The sequence below is a fragment of the Oreochromis niloticus genome, linkage group LG22, assembly GCF_001858045.2.
Source record: "Oreochromis niloticus isolate F11D_XX linkage group LG22, O_niloticus_UMD_NMBU, whole genome shotgun sequence".
In the NCBI taxonomy this organism is placed as follows: domain Eukaryota; kingdom Metazoa; phylum Chordata; class Actinopteri; order Cichliformes; family Cichlidae; genus Oreochromis; species Oreochromis niloticus.
In genome coordinates, this window is record NC_031985.2 from 15061155 (window position 1) to 15083847 (window position 22693).

The 22693-nt window shown below is 40.5% G+C and overlaps 1 protein-coding gene across 3 annotated transcripts in view; it reads left to right on the plus strand.

Annotated features, from left to right (window-relative positions):
- Positions 1–22693, plus strand: part of samd12 (sterile alpha motif domain containing 12) — a 124168-nt gene that overhangs the window by 14229 nt on the left and 87246 nt on the right. For all 3 annotated transcript variants that reach the window (XM_019351012.2, XM_019351013.2, XM_005452717.4), the window contains exon 2: positions 10664–10872. In XM_019351012.2, the coding sequence (XP_019206557.1) occupies positions 10664–10872 (209 nt within the window). The remainder of the gene's footprint in view (positions 1–10663; positions 10873–22693) is intronic.

The following is a 22693-nucleotide window of genomic DNA, read 5'->3' on the forward strand; positions in this document are numbered from 1 at the left end:
CACGTAACTTTTTTTTTGTCTCTCTGGGCAGCGAGCTTATCCTACAGGCTCCTGTCCAGAACATCCGATACTGGAGGCCATGAGCTTCATTTCCTGTCGCCTTCTAGTTTTCAGATACATTCTAATTAGTACTTTAGTTAGCATGTAACAAGGATATAACTGTCTGCTGTCCCTGACTGATGGAGATGCTCTTTCCAAGGTCCTCAGGGGCAGACAACTGAGCAGACACACTCCTCTCACACATTCACACACTCTTCTCACATTTTCTTTTCTAATTTGGAAAGCAGAGGATGGACACCACAAGTAGATTTGCTAGGTTTGCTCACTTCCTCCGAGCAGACTGGGCGAGAATTACAAACGCACACAGTGTTTGGAAGGTGTCTTCGCAGCTTGTGCGTACATTTTTGTCTGCATATATACATGCAGGGTTGTGTAACGTCTGCACATCACTCTGAATGCATGCAGTGTTCGCCTGGGCACACATGAACGTGTGGGAGCTAACAGGAGAGAGATAACAGATGGGGGCAACTGATGATGTGCCTGGAAAATATGTGCAAATCCGCACATTTACTCCCAAATGCCTTAGTTATTTTAGATGTAGAGTTTTGCATGTTTCCAGCCATGTGACAGAGACTGATTTCTGATTCAGCTCTAAGCTACCGTTAACATATAAAAAGAGTCACAGCTGCGCAGTTGACTGAAATGCCATGTTCTCTACATCCTGTCAGTTCGGGTGCCAGAAAACCTCTTCAAATTCCCCTAGACTGTCTGCTGGCGCAATTGCTCTGGAATGAAGGCACCCACGTCCTTCCTGTCCTGTGTACATGCCTGTTAGCTTATTACATATTAACTTGTTTCACTAAAAGTTCTGGAAGCAGGAAAAAAAACAAACTCACGGTCTCAAAGCAGCAGTGCAGTTTGTACAGTCTCCAGTCATCTGGCTCGCCCTGGCCTCTTTCTCTAGGCTTTGTTTCTGGGTCATAACAGTTGATTCTATACACAAACATTTCATTCTGCTACACCCTGGGAGTCAGCCAAAGAGAAAGAGATCACTATGAGCCTGAGCGCCCACACAGAGCAAACATCACTTTTGATTATGGACCCACTACTGGTTTCACTTTGAACCAGCTCGTGCTGTGAAACACTGGCTCTAAAGTTAGTGCAGAAATTTGCTGTCTGGCTTCTTCCATTTCCCCTCTTGGAAATGTGCTTTTTCTTTCAACTGGGTTTCTTGCATGGGTGTAGTTTTATGGGGAGATAGGGAAACACGTCAGCCTCGGTACATACATTTAAATCATCTCACCCTCTGTTAGCTCAGTTAAGTGTTCAATTATAGGAATTCACTTGGTCATTCAGTCATTAGATTTATTGAAAGCTTTTATTGCTGAAGAGAAACCATAAATGTCAGGCTACAACCATGTTGTACAGCTGATGCAGTGGGCTGGATGGTGACTGCATTTATATTTAAATATCTTCAATTTAATTCTGAACATAAAATACCCAAACCCCTCAAAGAGTCTGAACGTTAAGTGCACAAAAATGCCATTTACACAGTTGTTTAAGTGGGTAAATATGCAACATACAGTCCTGTCCAAGTCTTAAGCTACCGCTTGTTTTTTTATAAATTGGTAGGACAATGGAAATACAGTGTTTTACTGAATGGTGAATGTTTTACTGAATGTTTCCCAACCTTCCACTTCTTTTGAGCTTCAGTGAACAGTATATGGATGAACTGACGATGCATCACATGTGTCTCTCAGGTTCTGTCTGGTCTTCGCTTGACCTTTTTCCCCATTTGTTAAGGACATGATTTTCAGATACTGTTTATCTGCTGTAGATAGTTTTTAAGGTCTGCCACTTCTTGTTTTTTCCTCCACTTGTCCATTTTCTTAAAATTTTTACAGCAGACTGTACAGCATGCCAGGATATGCCAAGTTTTGGGCCAATAGCTTCCTGGGAATCACAGTTAAGTGCAAAAATAAGGTTATTTTTGCATTATTTTTGTTATATTTTGCTATCTTTAGAAGTTTTCATAGATTCATCTAAAGAAATGGGAACAAATTGTGTTTTTGCATTAGGCTTCTTCCAACAAAGTGTCTAATGATATAATTCAAAATGGGTTATTTGCTGAATTATCTGGTACGTCCCTTGAGTTGGGTGCCCTTTTTATATTTGAATGGTCAGAGTTAAGTGGCTTAAGAAACCAAAAATATATCTCTGAAAATGGACCGGTATAAGGATTCGGCTAAAAATGAGTGAAAAGGGACAACATCCAAAGAAAAAATGTGAAAGATAAAAGCCTGAATAACTATTGCTCTTTTGCAAAGTACTGTATGTAATATTTCAGGTTGTATTACAGCTACAGACAATGTCCCTATCTATTAAGCATCACACTAATCAATTAAAATCTTACCCAATAACTGTCTAATCCAGTAAAATGTTAAATATTCACTTAATAAATGCATTCAAACTTACCCATTAGATGTACCTAATCTTCCATGAGATCTCCAATACTCTATTAAACTGCAGTTGGTGACATTTGCAACCATCTGTAAATAATTTCTTGAGTGCTTTTTATTTAAACTGGTTTTCCACACTGTGCTTACTTTAACTCTTTTTATACACACAAAATATATTTTCAAGAAGGTAAAAAAATATTCTGATCTTTATCTTAGTCACGGTTGTAGGCTATTCAAACATTATTTGAGCTAACAAAACACTAACTTTAGTAATTTCCGTCTTTATTGAATACACCTAGTAATGACTCACAATGCTGAAAAAGGAAAGTTAATATGTGAATTTAGTAACTCTCTGTACCAGCTCTAGCAGCAAAAACTTCTATTAGACATTTTATAGCAGCCTCAGGGACTTTACTCAAATAAGAAGCTATTTTTGGACCTGACATTACTGTTTCAGTTCGTTGATATTTGTAGGATGTCCTGATTTAGGTCATACCATGGGATCTCAGTAATGTTAAGGCAAGCGCTGGGAATTCTGAATGACTTCTTGTTGATTTACTGGTGTGGTCTGGGTTACTGTCTTGTTACATCACCTAACTTTGAAGTCATGGACTGCAGTCCTGACGCTCTACTGTAAAATTTCAAGAGGTGTGTCAAATCTCAGTGTTCACTGGTACTCTGATGCAATATTGAGTAGTTCTAAATTTGGCTTGTTGCACCTTTAACACTACAGCGCTGCAGAGGAGCCAATTCATGGCCAACATATCAGCAGTGTCACCAAGATGCTTTTTTTAAGTATGAGGGGATGTGAACAGGACTCCACATTGATGCAAAACACTTATTAAACTTAAAAAGACTGTTTGACTTTTTTTTTTTTTTTTTTGGCTATTACACTGAAAACAGTAGATCCAAATTTAAAATGGAACAAAAGCTGCAGCTGTTGCAGTTGTCGTTTCTTAAACCTAACAGCTCACATCACAATTATGAATTCCGGGTTACCCTGCGGTCACTGAAGTTGGACTTCAGTTTCTGGCAAAGATAAGACACAGCTGCCTGTCTCTTCAGGAGTGCACAGTCTGAGAATACAAAGATTTTCCTGTTATCCTGACTATCTCTGGTCAAATATGACATGACTGGGCTTCTCTGCAAACAGCCCCGAAAAGCCTTCTAGAATAAATAAATGTTAAGAGAAAAAAATACAAAACTCCATATGCATATTTTTTTTTTTTGATGAAACCTTCAGACAAACACATTTTAATATTAGACAACAATGACCAGAGTAAATACAAAATGACTTTGTGTTTTAAGGGAAAAAAACTGTCCACAATCCCCCACTTAAATCATGAATTTAAGAGGGAGATCCTCGAGTTTAGCTTTGCTAGCCAGACCTGATGAATCAAGAAATAACTTAAATAGAAGCTGTGTGACAAAGTGAAGCAGGGTAAACAATCTCAAAAGTGTGAAGTCAAACAAAACCATTGACATACATCAGTGAGGAAATGATTGCAAAGACATTTCTAAACCTTCTCAGGAATATAATGACTCCAAGACTGCACTGACGACTGAACCAGGAGGTCACAAAAGACCCCAGAACAACATCTAAAGAACTGCAGGCCTCACAAAGTCAGTGTTCAGTATTCAACAAAAATAAAATGACTGGGCCCCAATGGGAGAGTTCCAATAAGAAAACCACTGGTGACCAAAAAGGATACAAAGTCCTGTGTCACATTTGACAAAAAACATCTTGAATATCCACATTTTGTGAAATGATGAGAAAAAGTTTAGCTTTATGAAGGTTTTGAGTCCCATTAGATCTGTTGTAAAGCTACAACAACAGAGAGAACATACCAACAGTCAAACATGGTGGTGGTAGTCTGATAGTCTGGGGATGCTTTGCTGCTTCAGGGCCTGGATGACTTGCCATATTTGATGGAACCATGAATTCTGCTTTCTACCAGAAAATCCTAAAGGAGACTGTTCAGCCATCAGTTTGTGCTCTGAAGCTCAAGTGCTTGGACAATGATCCAAAAACACACCAGCAAGTCCACTCGAATGGCTCAAAGCAGCCTAGTCAAAGTCAAAGACCTCTGATTGAGATGCTTTGGCATGACCTTAAATGGGCTGTTCATGCTCATAAACCCTCCAATGTGGCTAAATTAAAACAGTTCTGTAAGGAAGAGTGGGCCAAGGTTGCTCCACAGTGATGTGAAAGACTCATTGCCAGAAACCACAAACGCTCGATTGCAGTTCTTGTTGCCAACTGTACACAAGCAGTTATTAGGTTTAGTGGGCAATTACTTTCTCACATAGGGCCAGAAGAGTTTGAATGTTTTTTCCCTTAAAAAAGGAAATCAGTGCATTTTGTGCTGATCAGGTTATCTGTGTCTAATCTTTGTCTGATGATCTGAATCACTGTATACATTTTTTGTCGGCATGAACTTGTCCTGCTGGTTGGTCCTTTTCAGATTAAATTGATAATGGCCGCTCGTTTAAAAGTCATGTACAGTAATTAAGAGAACCAGAGTTACGTAAGACTAATCTAATTCTTACTTTATCTTCCTCTGGAATATAGAAATGCATTCAGCTTTGAAGCGATGGCAGTTTTCGGTAACAATTCTACGTAAGTGTGCTCCATTCATGTTCTCTCCTCATTTCCCAACCCGTTACACCGAGTTCCATTGATGGAAAAAGAAAGGAGTGGGAGAATGGAGGCGGATATCCTCCCTCATCTATCTCTCTTCCCTCGCGAAGCTTTCACGGCGCATGTCAGCGAGGAGAGAGGGAAGAATGTAATGGTGCTATTTATAGTAACTGTTGCTATTTAAAAAAAAAAAAAAAATCTCTATCTTTTAGCCTCCTATCCACTCACCCTTCTTCCACAGAAACGATGACAGCCCAGTGCGGCTGTCCTTTCTCTTTTTGCTGTGGTCCTCCCCCTTTGCCTAACCCCTCTCACCATCTTCTCACCCGTCCATCCATTTAGTCTACTTGCACCATTGTTCAGATGCTCTTAGCAGAGGATGTATAATTCATTTCTCCTCCAGAGTGGTTGCACACCAGTCATGAATTTAGTCAGGGTGAGGAGGGGAAGGAGTGAGCTGGGAGGAGAGAATAAAGAGGCAGTGAGAAGGAGCAATGCATCGTGCCACGCATCTCAATTTGGCTTTGTTTAAAACATGGCCCGCTCATGTATGATCTTTGTACGGTTTAAATGGGGCTTCACGGGGCTCTGTTCTTTAATCAGGAATCAAACAGCAGGACTGTAGCTGTGTCATATTTGACATTTTTCTTTAAAGTAGTAATACACCGATCAGGCATAACATAATGACCGCTGACAGGTGAATAACACTGATTATCTCTTCATCATGGCACCTGTTAATGGGTGGGATATATTGGGGAGCAAGTGAATGTTTTGTCCTCAAAATTGATGTGTTTAAAGTAAGAGAAATGGACAGTTGTTAGGATTTGAGTGAGTTTAATAAGGACTAAACTGTGATGCCTAGATGGCTGTTTCAGAGCATCTCCAACACTGCAGCTCTTGCAGGGTGTTCCCGGTCTGCAGTGGTTAGAATCTATCGAAGGTGGTCGAAGTCAGAAAGAGTGGTGACCCAGTGATAGTGTCATGGGTGGCCAAGGCTCACCGATGCACGTGGATCATACGCTCAGCATCTGTGGGATGTGCTGGAAAACAAGTCTGATCCATGGAGGCCCCACCTCGGAACTTACAAGACTTAAAGGACCTGTTGGTGACAAGTTGGTACCAGATTCCACAGCACAGCTTCAAGTGGTCAAGTGGAGTCCATGCCTAGTGGGTCCCGGCTGTTTTGGCACCGAAAAGGAGACCAACAGAATATTGGGCAGGTGTCATAATATTACACCTGATCTGTGTTTGTAGTCCATCCATCTATAAGTAAGCCTTGTTAGTTAATGTGGCATCTTTTAGAGCAACTTGCCTTTTGTCCTACTAGAAAACAAAGAAATCTGACTGAAGATGTCACAGAAAGAGTCAGTCAGTGTTAATCAAGTGTAGAGTAATCCTTAAACAATCAGTAGACTGCCTTACACTTTGAGCACAGGTATCAAAAAACACAAGTCAGAAAAGAGGCATGTGGGAGAGGAACAGTTCATAGTTATATATTAAAAGCTTATAAAAGTATCAGCGGTAGTTAACGGTCATGTATCACAGCATGCGTATTATTTTAAGGCTATTTAAGGCATGATTCAGCTTGCTTTAGAATAGGTAAATCACTCCAATGATTCCTAATGTAGGGGTTAAATCACAAATTAAAGATTTTAATTATTTTAATTACAGGTGGCTGATATATAGCAAAATGATATCACAACATTTCAAGAAAATCTCCAATAATGATTTTTCTGTCGATATAAGAAAAACAAATACTAAATAACATTCAGTCAGACATTGCAGCTTGCAGGCAGGAGCATTTACTTATTGGTGCAAACAACATGAGCGGCCTTTTTCCTTTTCCTTCTTTTCCAATGAACTAGTGTCACTGATGACAGACTACCTAATTCTCAGCGTGAATCCATTACCACAAGGTGCAGCAGCAGCAGCGTTATAGTGCAATACATCAAATGCAAACCCAAAAGCAGCTTAGTCAGTGTTTTCCAAATGTCAAACATTTAAGTAAATAATAATAACAACAAAAATAACAATAATATTAACAAGAAAAGCGATGTAACCTTGAAACTCTTACAGAGCCTGCACATTACTATCAAATAATAGAACTTGAGATGTTATATCTTGGCTCAGACTTTTTAACCAGTTGCTTAAAGCCATGTAACTGCATCACTAATTTCCATCCACCACTTGGTCCTCCTGTCATGTAGAGTCTAACTAGTGAGATGCTCGGTTGAGTCATTTGATTACTTTTTGGTCTCACTTCAGCAGCCGTGTCTCCTCTTTGTACTGATGGTTTTGCCTCAAGTTGTTTTTTCCCACCTTTATCTGTAACAGCTTTCTAGCAGTCTGGATTTGTGCACTAGCGAACATAAATGCATATTATATATATCATCGGTATCATGACAGGACACTTTTATATTGTGTACAAATTTGTACTGATATTATTGGGGGTGAAATACGATATGAACACCTCTGCTTTTAAGTTTTAATTTGATATTATCTAAATGACTTATGTAACCTTTGGAATTACTGAATTTATTATTGAATTTTAACTTTTTAAAAGTAACGCCTACAGCGTGGCACCCTTTATTTTAACATTACAACAAATTATCATCAGGCTCATCACAACAGCTATATCATGCATTCAATGTATTGAGCATAGTTGGCCACAATCATCAGTAAGCTGCTTTGCAAACCGCCTCTGCCCCAGTTTTTTCTTTCCATACTCTGTACAGCTCAATAAATATTAGATCTGTTGTTAGCTGTGGTGTCAGCTTTGTTCTTTGGGTTCTCTGGCTCTAGTTTTTCCTCCGTTGCACATAAAGTGAGCTATACTGCCAAATATAAGTTACTTAAATTATTAATAAGAATCTTATTGTGACTGCATAGGTCCTCAAAAACATTGTAATATTTTAAAAGCAAGTAAAGCACTAAGTGGTCTCTGAATTCTGGCATTTGGACAGTGTAATGGTAATCTCAACAAAATCTGAGTGATTTAAGCAACTTTTGTATAAGCTCAAGTGCTCTGTGACTATATATGTATAAAACAAATCTGTCCCCCTGTAAAAAGAAGTATCTTCTTTATAAATTTTTAACTGAGGGTGTGATTCTAGGTCAGATATTTGAACAAATGTAGTGCACTTTCTCCCTGATTTTAAATGTGTTCACACTCTATTTCCCAGTGTATGGCATGTTACAGTATGAGGAGGAACTATAGTAGTGAAACCTACTGTAGGTGGCCCCGCTGGTATGTTGAATGACAGCACGGATATTGTTGCTGTTTTGTTTCAGTCCAGTCTGAACTGTGTCAGACTTGTAATTGCTCTCTGACAGTGGTCTCAAATAAGTCGCTAATTGGCAATTTTCCTGGCCGTGCTTGTCTGCCAACAAGCAGACTGGCATTTTTGTTTGGCCAGCAGATAGCTGTCATCCTTTTATACCCTCCCCAAAGCCTATGTGTCTATCCGAGATATCAAGGACATTCAAATATGTATTTATTGCAGGCAATTATATGAGACATTGCACGGTTGTGCTTTTTTTCCTCTTCTTTTTTCAAGTTCATTCTGTTGCTCTTTTTAGACCTTTAAGTAAAGCCGAATGTGCGGCTTTCGAAAAACATGTTTTTTGACCTTTTATCCAAGCAGACTTCAGGTGTGATGAAAAGGGTTTTTGACTTCCATTCCACATGAATGAGACGCTGGTGTTTTTAGAACAAGTGCCCAGGTTTTATGATGACAAATGGCCTATTTTAGTGACACCTAACAACTCACTGCTAGCTGTCACTTCTGCTCCTGCATCACTGCCTGATGAGACTAAAATAGTGTTAGAGTCTGACACCTCCTGAAAAACACAACTAAAAATAAGCCCTTCATGGAGGAAATGACAAAGTAGTACGATGCGGTTTTACCCATAATGGCCTTCTGCCAATACGTGACTATTATCATTCACCTCTTACATGCATGCAAATTGATTCACAGGAATTTCTTTTTCTGTTTTCTTTTTTAAGTCATCTGCCTGAGACATGTCCTTGAATGCCAATTTGTGGCAGTCGTAACACGTTTTTACACAGATTTCTAGTTGTTTTCTTATCAAGGCAATCGACTGTGCAGGATTTTTGAGGGGGAAAAAACAGAAGAAAATAGGCTTTTCTGGCTAAAGATAAGCTCTCCTGCTGTAGTGCTCAGCCAGTCTTGGGTTATGCTGAGAATGTCGTCAATTTACAATGCAATATTTTTCCATAAAAACTGAAAGTCTTAGGCAAGTATAACATGTAAAAAATGTAGTTTGGTCCACTGAAGTCCAAAGAAAATTGTTCTTTCCATCTGGAGTCATTTATATTTCGTGGCATGGCAACAAAATGATCCAGCACAGCAGGCATCAGTGACATCAGAGTCGACATGAAGTCAGGTGGGTTGATGAGCGGCTTGCAGTTGTTACAGAAACTGTTGGCAGGCTACAGAAGATTCAATAGCACACACGTAATGAGATTTGCCAGTTTGCTGAGAGACTAGCTGATCTGTGCTGGTACTGATATCATCTGGTCTGCCAGGCCGGCAGCTGAGCTCGACTTTGTAGCCTGCCTGAACTTGTTGTTATTTTCAACTCATGGATGCCTGAACGCTGGCTTTGCTGGTAGTTCCACACTAACAAAATTCTCTTTGTCTTCTTTACTTTTAAGAGTATGAGATTCATAGAAGGGTCATTACATTAAGGATAGAAAAACTAAATTGCTGATCTATTAGACAACTCCTTTGCTGTTGTGCTTTTTCACAGTTTTCAGTAAGTTGTCTTTTTGGAGAACTTGCCACAGTTTTTCTGTGGATGTCTGTCTGTTTATGTAAATTCCAGATTATCTCTGTGGGGGCATATCATCTCCTGCATAACTTGCTCATCTTCTTGTTTGCAGAAGATATTTTTATGACTTACATTTGGGTTGTTCTCATCATGTAGAATCGTTCTGGGACTTGTCTCTCTGATGTTAGTGAATAATAGATAGCACTTAGCTTTTTCCTGAAACTTTGCTGTTATCATTTATGCTCTAATGCAGATTTTGGATAACTGTCTGCAAACAGTTCACTGTATTAAGAACTGACTGGTAGTAGGAGACAGGTTGCATTACAATCAACTACTGAGACTTTCACTGGCTTACTCACCATAAGTCACTCTCTGCTGCCATCTTGTGGAATTTCTGAAGTGTAGCGTTCAGTGTGTGAGGACTTTGGGTTATTCAACGTGTTGCTCACAGTTTGAAATTTCACCAGGAAATCGAATAATCTAACATTTAAAAGCACCGTAAAAAGAGACAATAAAAAAAAAGATGTTATACTATTACATTAATAATATAGTACTCTTGTGTACTACACAAGCATTAAAAGGCCCATTTATAGAAAACTGCAATCTTAATTTATTAACTAGAGTACATACCTGAACCTAAGTGATTCAAATGTAATGTAAAGCACCTCCAGTTAAAATTGCAATACTACACTTTCGTCCTATTTATAGCAAATGTCTGCTGTTACCCTTTGCTAATCACTTGGAAATGTTTGCCCTCTGACACACTCAGCTGTTCACTGCAACCTGAGCCAGAATGGCATCGACCACCAGATGTGCCAGGAGAATATGACGTCACAGCTGGAGGAGGAGGAAGAGTCTGTGGATGTGGGGTCTGTCCTGCTGGATGACGACAGCCCAAGCTATCAGGATGTCAGCCCTCCAAGGTACCAGCGGCGCTCCCCGCCACACCGATCTGTCTCCGAGTCTGAGCTGACCCGGGTAAGAGTTGTTCTGCCACATCTATCACAGCACAGTAGTCGACACAACAGAAGTATTTTTCTTTTAATCCAGAGAGCATTGGCATATTGGTTTTGTTTTTTAATTTTCCGATTATTAATTATTTAATCTCCTGTTATTTCAAGCATATAACAACTCCAACTCCTCTTTTTCTTGGCAAATCTGTACTCTCTGTGTCACCATAGTGCCATAGGGCAGCGGTCCCCAACCGCCACCGACCGGTTTAATGTCAGACAATATTTTCACCGACCGGCCTTTAAGGTGTCGCGGATAAATACAACAAAATAAAATGATACGACCAAGACAAAAACTGGGGTATTTTTCAAATATAATAATAAACGCGAATTCACTGTGTAATTGCCGAACTTTAATAGCAGCATCCTCCTGAAATGACCAACAAATTGAGAGTCGCATCCTCCTCTCTGTCCCTTAATGCTCTCTGGTTGCTAGGTTAATGTGTAAATATTTCTTTCAAAATAAGACACACAACTCCACTGCACTCCACCTTGCCCTCACACACTTGGACAAGAAGGACACACACGTTCGAATGCTGTACATAGATTTCAGCTCAGCATTCAACACGATCATCCCCCAACAACTGATCGGAAAGCTGAGCCTGTTGGGCCTGAACACCTCCCTCTGCAACTGTATCCTGGACTTTCTGACCGGAAGGCCTCAGTCAGTACGGATCGGGAACTGCACCTCCAGCACCACCACACTGAGCACTGGGGCCCCACAAGGCTGTGTGCTCAGTCCTCTGCTATTCACACTGCTGACTCATGACTGTGTAGCAACACACAGTTCAAATCACATCATTAAGTTCGCTGATGACACGACCGTGGTGGGTCTCATTAGCAAGAACGACGAGTCAGCGTACAGAGAGGAAGTGCAGAGGCTAACGGACTGGTGTAAAGACAACAACCTGTCTCTGAATGTTGACAAGACAAAAGAGATGGTTGTTGACTTTAGGAGGACACGAGGCGACCATTCACCGCTGAGCATCAACGGCTCCTCTGTGGAGATCGTCGACAGCACCAAATTCCTGGGCGTCCACCTGGAGAAGGACCTCGGCTGGTCCCTCAACACCAGCTTCCTGCACAAGAAAGCCCAACAACGTCTCTTCTTTCTGAGAAGACTGAGAAAGGCCCAGCTTCCACCACCGATCCTGACCACCTTCTATAGAGGAACTATCGAGAGCATCCTGAGCGGCTGTATCACTGCCTGGTTTGGGAACTGTGCCATATCGGACCGCAAGACCCTACAGCGGATAGTGGGAACAGCAGAGAAGATCATCGGGGTCTCTCTCCCCTCTATTAAGGACATCTACACCACACGCTGTATTCGCAAAGCCACCAGCATTGTGGCTGATTGGACACACCCCTCTCACACACTCTTCACACTCCTGCCATCTGGAAAAAGGTACCGAAGCATTCGGGCACACACATCCAGACTGTGCAACAGCTTCTTTCCACAAGCCATCCGTCTCCTCAACAAAAAGGGACTGGACTGATGAACACACACACACACACACACACACACACACACACACACACACACACACACACACTATCACTCAGCTCAACTCAACTACCTCAAAGCATTGAGACTTGGACTTACACATCAACCTGTAAATGCTCTTTTTGCACAATATTTTTATGTTTACTGTTCCTGCACTACCTACCTACCAAGTATGTTTACTGTTTCCTTTGCACTACCTACCTAGTTAGATAGTTAGTTTTAGTTAGATAGTTAGTTTTTGTTAATTTATGTTGTAATTTATGTTAGGTCAGTCTGTCCCGTCTCTAGTTAGCTAGTTTAGTGTTTTCTGTTAATTTATGTTGTAAATTTATGTTGCATGTAGCACCTTGGCCCCGGAGGAACGTTGTTTCGCTTCACTGTGTACAAACTGTATATGGTTGAAGTGACAATAAAGCCAACTTGACTTGAACTACAACACGGGAAAAGACCCAGGGAAACAGAGTTAACGATAAAAACCCTGAAAACCATACATTTCATACCAGAGCCTCAACTCTTGCGGCCGGTACCAAACGACTCACCGACTGGTACCGGTCCGTGGCCCAGGGGTTGGGGACCGCTGCCATAGTGTCTTCTATCATACTGCAGCTAAGGGGCGCCAGAGTCTGCAATTTTCAGACTCATGGTAACTGTAAGAGAAGCTTGGATCAAAAAAATGAAAACAGGTGACTAATGGCTAATATTTATATTTCATGTATGTCCATTAAGTCTGTGAGTTAGACACATGAGTTTAGAATTGAAATAGTCAGGGGGAGTGTGTTCTCACGACTGGAAGGATTTGGGTGACAGTGCTGTGTGAGTATTGCAGGTGGCAGCATGCTGAATGACCAGTTGGTAGTAAATACTAAATACACTGAACTGTTACATGTATTATCTTTTATATTATTTGGGGTGTAAAGACTGTTTAATGTCATTTAATGCGTAGTGTTTTGAAAAATTCGGGGCTGCAATGGACTTTTTAAAAAGAATGTCTCTTTGCGTTTGTCGAGGGAGTCGTAGTTTGATCTTTAACTGTGAAATTTTCAAAAGGTTTTTAATTCCTTTGAAAAATCCATCAAGTCCACAGACTGTGCATAAAAGTTGGATATAAGCTCTCAGTGTGTCATAAATATATATTAACTCTTCTGGTTGCAAAAAGTGTGACTGTATAGAAGTCTATGAGAAAAAGGACCCTAATACTCATTTGACTAAAACTTCAACAAATTTGCCCAGTTCTGGTCTCAGCTGCTATTTCCTGATCTTTTTTCCTTTCAACATAATGTTGTAAATCTATCAAATCTAGAGTAAAATAAACAATAAACCTGGAAATAAAACCTGCTTGGGGGTGACTGTTATTTCGGTTTTTATTGCCTTATGGCTGATTAGCTGCAAACATGTTTGCTCTACATTCTGGCTTGACAGCAAGCTCCAGGTTGTCCAAATTGCTTTAAAAATTAATAACTTGGTCTGTGTCCAAAATGTTGAATGAATTCTTTTGTTTTTGCCCAAAATAAATATAGGCCACCTCGAGTGCACTAAAAACTGAAATGATGAAAGTCTTAGAATTAGATTTACACTTGTGACCCCTCTAATTAGCTGCTTTGTTTTGGATAAAAGCGTAATTACTGTGTTTTCTTAAGTGCTAATTAGCAAATGCTGGAATGTTAACAGGCTAAACCAAGTTAATGAAATGCTCCACTGTATCTAAACAAAATTATAGGACTCTAAACACTGTAGCACAAGTTCTCAGATCTCACAAGGAATTCACGTAGCATGCTTAACTGCACTGTGGTGATATAACTACACTTATTACTCTTATTTGATGGTACATTGATGGTATTTGTGGTCGCATCATGTGGAAAGCACACATCCTTTTGCTTTCCACGCACAAAATAGTATGCCAGTGATGTAAATAAAGTAACCCCTCACATTTCTGTCCACCTTGTAAGCACCAACAATAACTTTAATGTGGAATAAGCAGTGACAGACAAGCTGTTGTTTTCCTTGCTGTCCCTGATAATAGATGAAAGGACACATCAACAGACTTATGAAGACTCATAAGTTGTTTCCTCTCCAGAAATAGACGGATTGGGAGAGTAGTGTTTACTTCCAACGTATGCAAACTGCCATATGCTCTTTTTCTTTGCTGATCATCAGTTACGACAATGAAAGAAGATTAAAGTACTTTGAGTCAGACACCAGCTTCTGTGTAAACCTCTTTGAAATAACAGACACGCAGCCTGGCCTAGTTGAATTAGTGCAAACAGAAAGTCGCAGAAATTATTTGACAACTTTCAGCCTCAATGTCACATGTCCCTGTGCGCTGGATTTAATATCTCCTATCTTTGGAAAAATCTAAGTAGACTAGTCTATAAAGTGTTTAATTATGTCTCGTAGTAATCTGTACTATCAAGCTTTGGAGACACAGGACAGATAGTATTTATTAGTACAGGATTTGAGGTTAATTAAATGGTATTCAACTTCAATTAGTATTACATATGTGTGCTATTATATGACCACAGTCTTTCACATTCTGTATGGCTCGGCATATTATTTTTGATTTCATAAATATGCATACACTACCAAGTCTAAATCGTGGTGATGCTTCAAAACCTCCCGTTCCCTCATATCAAAGTCCTCATAGGTGCAGCTCTCACCACTCGGCTGTCATCTAGGGAATGCCTCCTGGCAGTTATATGTGCAGTGGGTGATCATCGTAATAGCACAGAGCATAGAAACTGCAACTGCAGCCAAATCCTGTACTGTGATACTTTTTTGCGCCACCGACCGGTTTAATGTCAGACAATATTTTCACCGACCGGCCTTTAAGGTGTCGCGGATAAATACAACAAAATAAAATGATACGACCAAGACAAAAACTGGGGTATTTTTCAAATACAATAATGAACGCGAATTCACTGTGTAATTGCCGAACTTTATTAGCATCCTCCTCCTGAAATGATCAACAAATTGAGAGTAACATCCTCCTCTCTGTCCCTTAATGCTCTCTGGTTGCTATGGTAATGTGTAAATATTTCTTTCAAAATAAGACACAACTACAACACGGGAAAAGACCCAGGGAAACAGAGTTAATGATAAAAACCCTGAAAACCATAAATTTCATACCAGAGCCTCAACTCTTGCGGCCGGTACCAAACGACTCACTGACTGGTACCAGTCCATGGCCCGGGGGTTGGGGACCGCTGCCATAGTGTCTTCTATCATACTGCAGCTAAGGGGCGTTTGATGTTTATTTGCTACAAAATAAGGTTTGAGTACCTTAGCATCAATGTCTTTAGCTGATCCCACCAGAGTGTTTTACTAATGCTATAACTAATTCATCTTATGGGTGAAAAGCCAAGAAAAGTACACTTTCCTACATCTTTACAACAATCTTAACAACAGCATTTGTGCTGTGTGCAGGCATCAGTGGCTCATATGTTCCCAGGTTACACTGTTGATTGGCTCCTTGGCTCCTCTGTTACAGAATTTTCCCATATATCTCTTTTCAGCACTCCCTGATTGTCATGTCCCTTCATTACAACATCTCAACTCATTTGCTTGTTGGTCTTTGTGTGCTGCCAAATCAATGGACCCACCAAGGCAAGACCATTGAAGGTGCCGTGTGGAGTGTTGCACCAACAAATGTTGCTACCCTGGGTGCATCAAGCCTCTCAAGTTTAACTGAGAACAGTTAAAACATCTTGCCATCAGTTCATGCCTTATCTCTCCTCAGACCACTGCGAGTTTGTACTCAACAGTGCCAAACGGGGCCACTTGATAAGTGTTGCTCTTTCAGATATGTTCCCATCCAGTCATCTGGCTGCAACTACTTCACCCTTGCCAGTCACTTAGTTCTTTACTGCTGCCCATTTGCGCAGCTTTAACAGCCAAATGTTCAGTTATAGTCTAATTAATCCCAGACCTTGAAATGCATCATTGTATAATCAATGTTATTCACTACATCTGTGAGCAGTCTTAATGTTTTGGCTTGTCTGTGTATATGCATATGAGTCCAGGGACCATATATCTTGCACATAGAAATTCTAATCAAATGTTGTTGGCTGTTGAATAACAGCAGCCACGCAGATGAAACTGAGAGTCTGTATTAATTCTAGAGTCAACACAGCACTCGTGATTGATACCTCGCCCCGAGAAATCTAAATCCTGTTTAACTGAAACTTCCTGGTGCCACATTCGAGTGCTTTTTCAGCGCTACAGACACATTTCAGTTGATAGAAGAGAAACGTTAAGGTTTCGTACCGAGCTTCACCGGCTTTTCAGGTGAGAAACTCAACATTTTGTCAGGATTGCTGACTAAGAGCGAGAGTTTGATGCTAGGGCTCATTCATCTCATTTTTCATGTGGAGTGTAAGTACCTGTTTTAATGATCCATCAATTAGCCCTGAATAAATGTGAAGACATAATAAATCCAGACCTTTGTGCCATTCTGTGGAACAGCATACAGGTCATTTCAGTTCATCACATCAGCGGCGTTAATTTTTAAATATTGGATTAAAGTTGAATCATGCGCCTGCTCGGATTTATAATCGAGTCAAGGCTCAGCCATAGATTAAACATGAAGCATAAAACAGCCATTTAGACTCTGTGGATAGCTATAACATCCATAGCAAATAACCTCATCTCAGTCGTAATCAATATGAAGCCCAAGGTGAATATATCTTGTTTGGTGTTAACACGCCCTGCTATGCTTTATGGACCCCACTGAATCCCAAGGTCAGGTGCTCCGAAGGGATCTGGTGTGCTTTCTTTGATGTGCCTGAGTAAAGTTGGCATCGCCTGTAAATCCAATTTCAAACAGAGGCTCCTTATTAAGGCTTATTAATTTTTCCAGCACAGCGTGTTATTCTGTCAGCTATCCACAGCTCTCTGGACTCCTCTCTACCCTGTCCACGCACACATACACGCACCCGTATCACGGTTTCATCCCAATTCCTGTATGTAACAGATTAATTAATACAGGGAATTTTCATCTCCTGCCAGCTCTCGCCGAGAGAAATGGAGCGAGGCAGAAAGAAAAGAAAGCGAGAGAGAACATGCCAGAGCTGTTAATTAGCTGTGCAGTGGAGATAGGGCAGGCGACACAGGGCTCCGTGTCTCAGACACCCATTCACTCAGTCAACATGACATTAATGGCAGCTGCCTTGCTCTTCTTAGTGCTTCTCCGTCAGTCTGCAGTTAAACGTGGAGGCAGTGTTTAGTGGTGACACTAGAGGGTAGTATATAACAGGGAATGTGACTCGTGTAACATAAGGAAGCTCAGGATGGAGGAAGAGGAAGCGTCTAATACAACCTTTCAGTTTCCCCGCTGCTGTTGAGAACTGAGGGGTGGAATTAAAAGGTAAAATCAGGATTAGATTCAAATTTGACTACTGAGAAGTTGGATCTAAAATTATAACTTATACAAAGAATGAGATATAACGTGGTAACACTTTGTTTTAAGACCTTATGTAAATACAGGATTGCATTTTTGAGAAGCTGTGAGTATATTGGTATATTTAGCTATAACAGTGTTTCCAAATAGGCTGTAATGTTTTGCAATTTTGCAAATTTGCAGTTGATTTAATCTGTAGATTTAATTGAAAGTAAAAATAAAAAAACAATCGAAATGTTGAAACTAATGAGTTTTTTTTAATATACACTGATTAGCCATGTGAATAACACCAATAATTTTATTACAATGCAATTTTCTGCTTGGGAAATTCAATTCCTGGCATTCATTTGGTTTTTACTCGGACCACCTGTTGTTGCTGAGATGCAAACTCCCCCCGGCAGGGCCGTTTAAAAAAAAAAAAATACTGCACACTGTATTATAGACAGTGGTTTTAATGTTGACTTGTTTACACTCACGTTGAATTTTATATCAGCAACACATTTAAGAGAACCACTGTCTTGCATCCTCATCCATTTTTAACACTTTAAGTATTTCAGTAGTTTTGATAATTATATTTTCAAAAGATTAATTTTCCCGTCCTTTACTGATGTACAATCAGCACTGTTTAACATTTTAGGACCTAGTTTATCATATATTTACCTTAGGGGTTAGGGTTATTCATCCACCCATGTATTGTCCAGTTGTGGGTTGTGGGGCATCCTATCCCAGTTGTCGTAGGTTTCCATCATCTTGCTAAAATAAGCAAAGCCTTTTCCTGAAGAAAAGATGTCTGGATAGCATTAATGGTGTTCTCGCAGTAGTTCAAGGTTTCCGTGTGCACTCATGCACCACCATGAGTGGTTCAGGAGTTAAAGTGGATCATCCACCAATTGAAAGATCATTCTCTAGCTCCTCCAGTCTGCATGTTGCATGTCCTTGGGCAAAATACTGAACACTAAATTGAATATTTTGCTGATACTGTGCAATCAAACATCAGAGTTTGTGTGTGTGTGTGTGTGTGTGTGTATAAAAGTTAGAAAGCTCTTAAAGGCATAGAATAAACCTCAGTATGAATGAGTGTGTGAATGTGGCGTGTTGGTGACTTTTGAAATGAACACTGATAACAGGCTCTCTTCTTTCTACTAGAGGCGTCCATAATTTTATGAAAATAAGTTCAGATTGGCTGTCAGGACCTTGTATTGTCTATAAAAGTTTATGAGCCAGTGTGGCCATTCTTTTTCAATCTTCTAGTCTTCATAGTTATTTATTTGAAGTGAATTGCTAGCACATTAAATAAGCATTTATATAACACAAAACAACTGAGAAACTTCTCTCTAAAATGAAATGATTCTGATTTTGTGTCCTACATGTACAGTAATGTGCAAAAGGACACGACTTTCAGATACTGTTTACCTAGGCCAGTCACTTCACATACAAAAAAACCCCAATAGCTCTTTGGGAATTGTTATCATAAATTCAATATGCCTGTCAGACATTATGTTTTGGTTTTTTGGTTTTTTGACTGCTGTTACAATAGTTAAAATTGTGTTTTTGCTTAGTTGTCTTATCTGTTTTGTGTCAACACTGGTTCATCTCTTGAGTAAAGCGCCATTTTTATGCTTGAGTGATTCATAGGTCAGTGCTGTTAAGTGGCTTAGCAAAGAAAAGGGAAAACCATTCCTTTAAAAATGATCAAGTACAAAGGCTGGAAAATCAGTGCAAAAGCAGCCAATGTCCAAAAAAATACTTTGAAAGACCTTCAGAAAGCCTAAAGACAACAAAAATTACAACAAAGTCTGGCTGTTTAGAAGCAAAATATTAAGAAACGCTGTGTGAACATTACTTCCATTTTTTTTTCATACCTGTTTAGGACAAAAAGGAATCAGCTACGATTTATTCAACAAACACTGCTGCGCCTAATGAAGGCTACTAGACAGCTGTAACAGTTTTAAACAGCATTTTGCTATTAAAGAGCTATCGAGTATTTGTTCTGCCCTTGTATGCATTTGCTCAATAAATGAACTCTGCCACTTCATATTGTCCAGGGAAATATCCAGAGCCGAGGTTGAATTTGAGTTATTTCTGGTAAGTAAGCAAAACTCAGACCAACTAATAAATCTGTTTCACTTTATAAGCTCCTTGTGGTCAGTTTAGCACTAAATTCAAATTATTGACAAGACAATGTCCTTACATGAGGTAATTGCTGCTGTAGTTAACATTTTTAATTGAGTGAAAAGCCATTTGACCCCGCAATCGGCCCGACAATCTTGGAGGCAAAATGAAAACCGCGGCACGGGGAGGAGGGGGGTTTGCAGTTCTCCTAAGAAACAATTATTGCCGTGCAACACCACTGCCAAATTCACTCTCCCAGTCACATGGTGTTTGTCTCTGGAATGCTTTTCAGCGCTTTTTAATTCCCAGCTCTTTTTTGTATTCCAATACTGTCCTCACAAAGGGGCCATGTGATTGCCTCTTGATTAATTTAGCTGAGTGCATTCATATTGGATCTTTAAATGCTTATCAGTGTTAGTGGGATTACATGCTTCATTATGTATGTAATAGTTGTTGTTTTTCCAGTGTGATTGGAAATGTATGTTTATCGCAGACTCCGGTTCGTGTCGGGGTTGTGCGTTTTTCCCCCCTAAAGGCTTTATTCCTCGTCTTTTAATTTTTGAGGTTGTCCTTGCTCTGTTGCTAAGGTAACGTGAAGAATACTGGGAGCTCTACTGGGCTTTCAGATATCAATTAAATCCAAGGACAGCACAACACTGTACGCATGTCGGCACAGATGGCGGTCATATAAATGTGCTGCGTGCGCGCGTATGCATTGCATTTACGCGCATTTCTTCCAGTGTGAACGCGTTTGTGCGAACGGGCTGCACATGTGGATAAATGCTTGCGTCTTTGTGTGCTCGTTCCCAGACGTATTCCACTTAGAAATAAAGCGGGCTTCCTCTCTCACCCCTGCGCTGTCACTCAAAACTCTAATTGGCCTGGAGTCTCTTGAACACGGCTCTTTGAGCATGATTGTACTCTTGTTTTCTTCTCTGCTCTGTTTTCTCCCCCCCCTTTGGCTCTGCAGGCTGGCTGGCAGGCAGAAAGGCACCAGCTCACCTATTGTACAGGCCCAGGGAACACAGCTATGGGCTAAATCAGTGCAGAATGTAAAACACAGATGGCCATTGACTCACAAATGGGTTCATGGAAAATGAGAGAGTCTCCTGTGTCAAACTCTGCTGAGTCTACCATGGAGCACTAGGCTTTTTGCTTTTCATTCCTCTGGATCATCTGTCAGTCCGGCCATCCTTCACACTCCCAGCCTCCTCTCTTTTTTCTTTCTCCTCCTTTTCTACACTCTACTTTCTCACATGCTTTCAACACACACACACACACACACACACACACACACACTCCTCTCTCTCTTCTTTTCTTCTCCATCCTTCACTCTTACGACATCCTGGCCTCCCTCTCTCTTTTGTCGCCTCAGGCTTATAGTCGGGGTTAATTAGCATTGAGTTGAGCTGTGTTTAATGGTTAATGTGGTTTCTTCCTGTAATACCACACCCTCCCCTCTCTGCAGTTTCTACACCTATCCTTTGCAGGCTGCCAAGCAATCGTATTAAGAGAGGCGGCGTCGCCTTTCTGCGTACATACCTACCTGCTTTCTTTGGCTGTCTGTCACTTCGCCTACCTACAGGGGATACAGACCATATGCCCAAATCAGCATGTACACATCCCTCAATTTCTCTTTCTCTCTGGGATGCCGCGTGATGAGTGGGAGGGAGCGGTGAAAAGACACCGAAAAGGCAAGAGTGAGGTAGCACCATATAATAAGAAACAGGTGAGAGAAGGGCGATGGGAGAGACGAGGGCTACAATATGCGGGGAGAAGAAGTGAGAAAGACAACGCGATAGATCTGACAGGGCCTGCGTGAGATTGAACGTGGGGGAGAGATGAGACGGGATGGAAGGAAGGAGCGAGAAGGCAAAAGCCGGGAGAAATGCTGCCAGTACCTGCTGCTCTGCTTTCTTTGGGTGGAGGAAAGAGGGGGCTTCCATTGCTATGCCGCACCACACGGCAGCAAGAGAGCAGGCTGAAGTGGAGGGGAGTGGATGTGAAATTTTAATCACCTCTCTGTGTTTGTAATTTTAGTAGCCCCCTCAATCAAAATCAAATCCATTGCCAGCACTTTCAAGAGCAATCCGCTGGCAGTCTACTGCATAGCCCGCTGTTGAAGTAGTGCGTTTAAATAAGAAGGGTGTCTTGCAGCAAGGCTGCAATGCAAAACAGAGAAGTGTATGCAAGCGCTCGTTTGTAGTTCTCTGTCAAAACTGGCTGCAGCTACAATATTATAGGCTTTGGCTACTATTGGCCCTGGAGAGCAGTAAGCTTTGGTCCTCTTGTGCTTTTACAGTATGATATCTGTCTTTCTTATGGTCTAGTTTATTCTTTTTTATTTCAGATGCCCATACAGAAAGAATAAAACACTGCAAGACTTCCAAGCATACAGCAAAAGTCAGTCAACAAGAAAACTAACAGGAAAATTGAAGGGGCATACTTTTAATTTCCCTCAAAAGTGCACTAATAGTTTAACTCTTCATTACCATTACACGTAGTACAATGAAAGTAAAAAGAAAGCCTAGCAAATCACAATAAATAATAAGATATACACAGAATAACATATGTTTAATATGTGCAGAGACATTTGGTGGTGTTGATGTTGGCCGGTCTACCGCTTGTGTGGAAATATACTGGTTTGGTACATTTGCAGAGCTCAGAGCTTGCATGCGTTCCTGACATCTGTAATTTTGATTAACATGCTTATCAGGCGTTAAAGCAAATAATCAAAATAGAAAACTTAGTTATCCTCTAAGCTTCCTGTTGTAATTCAGG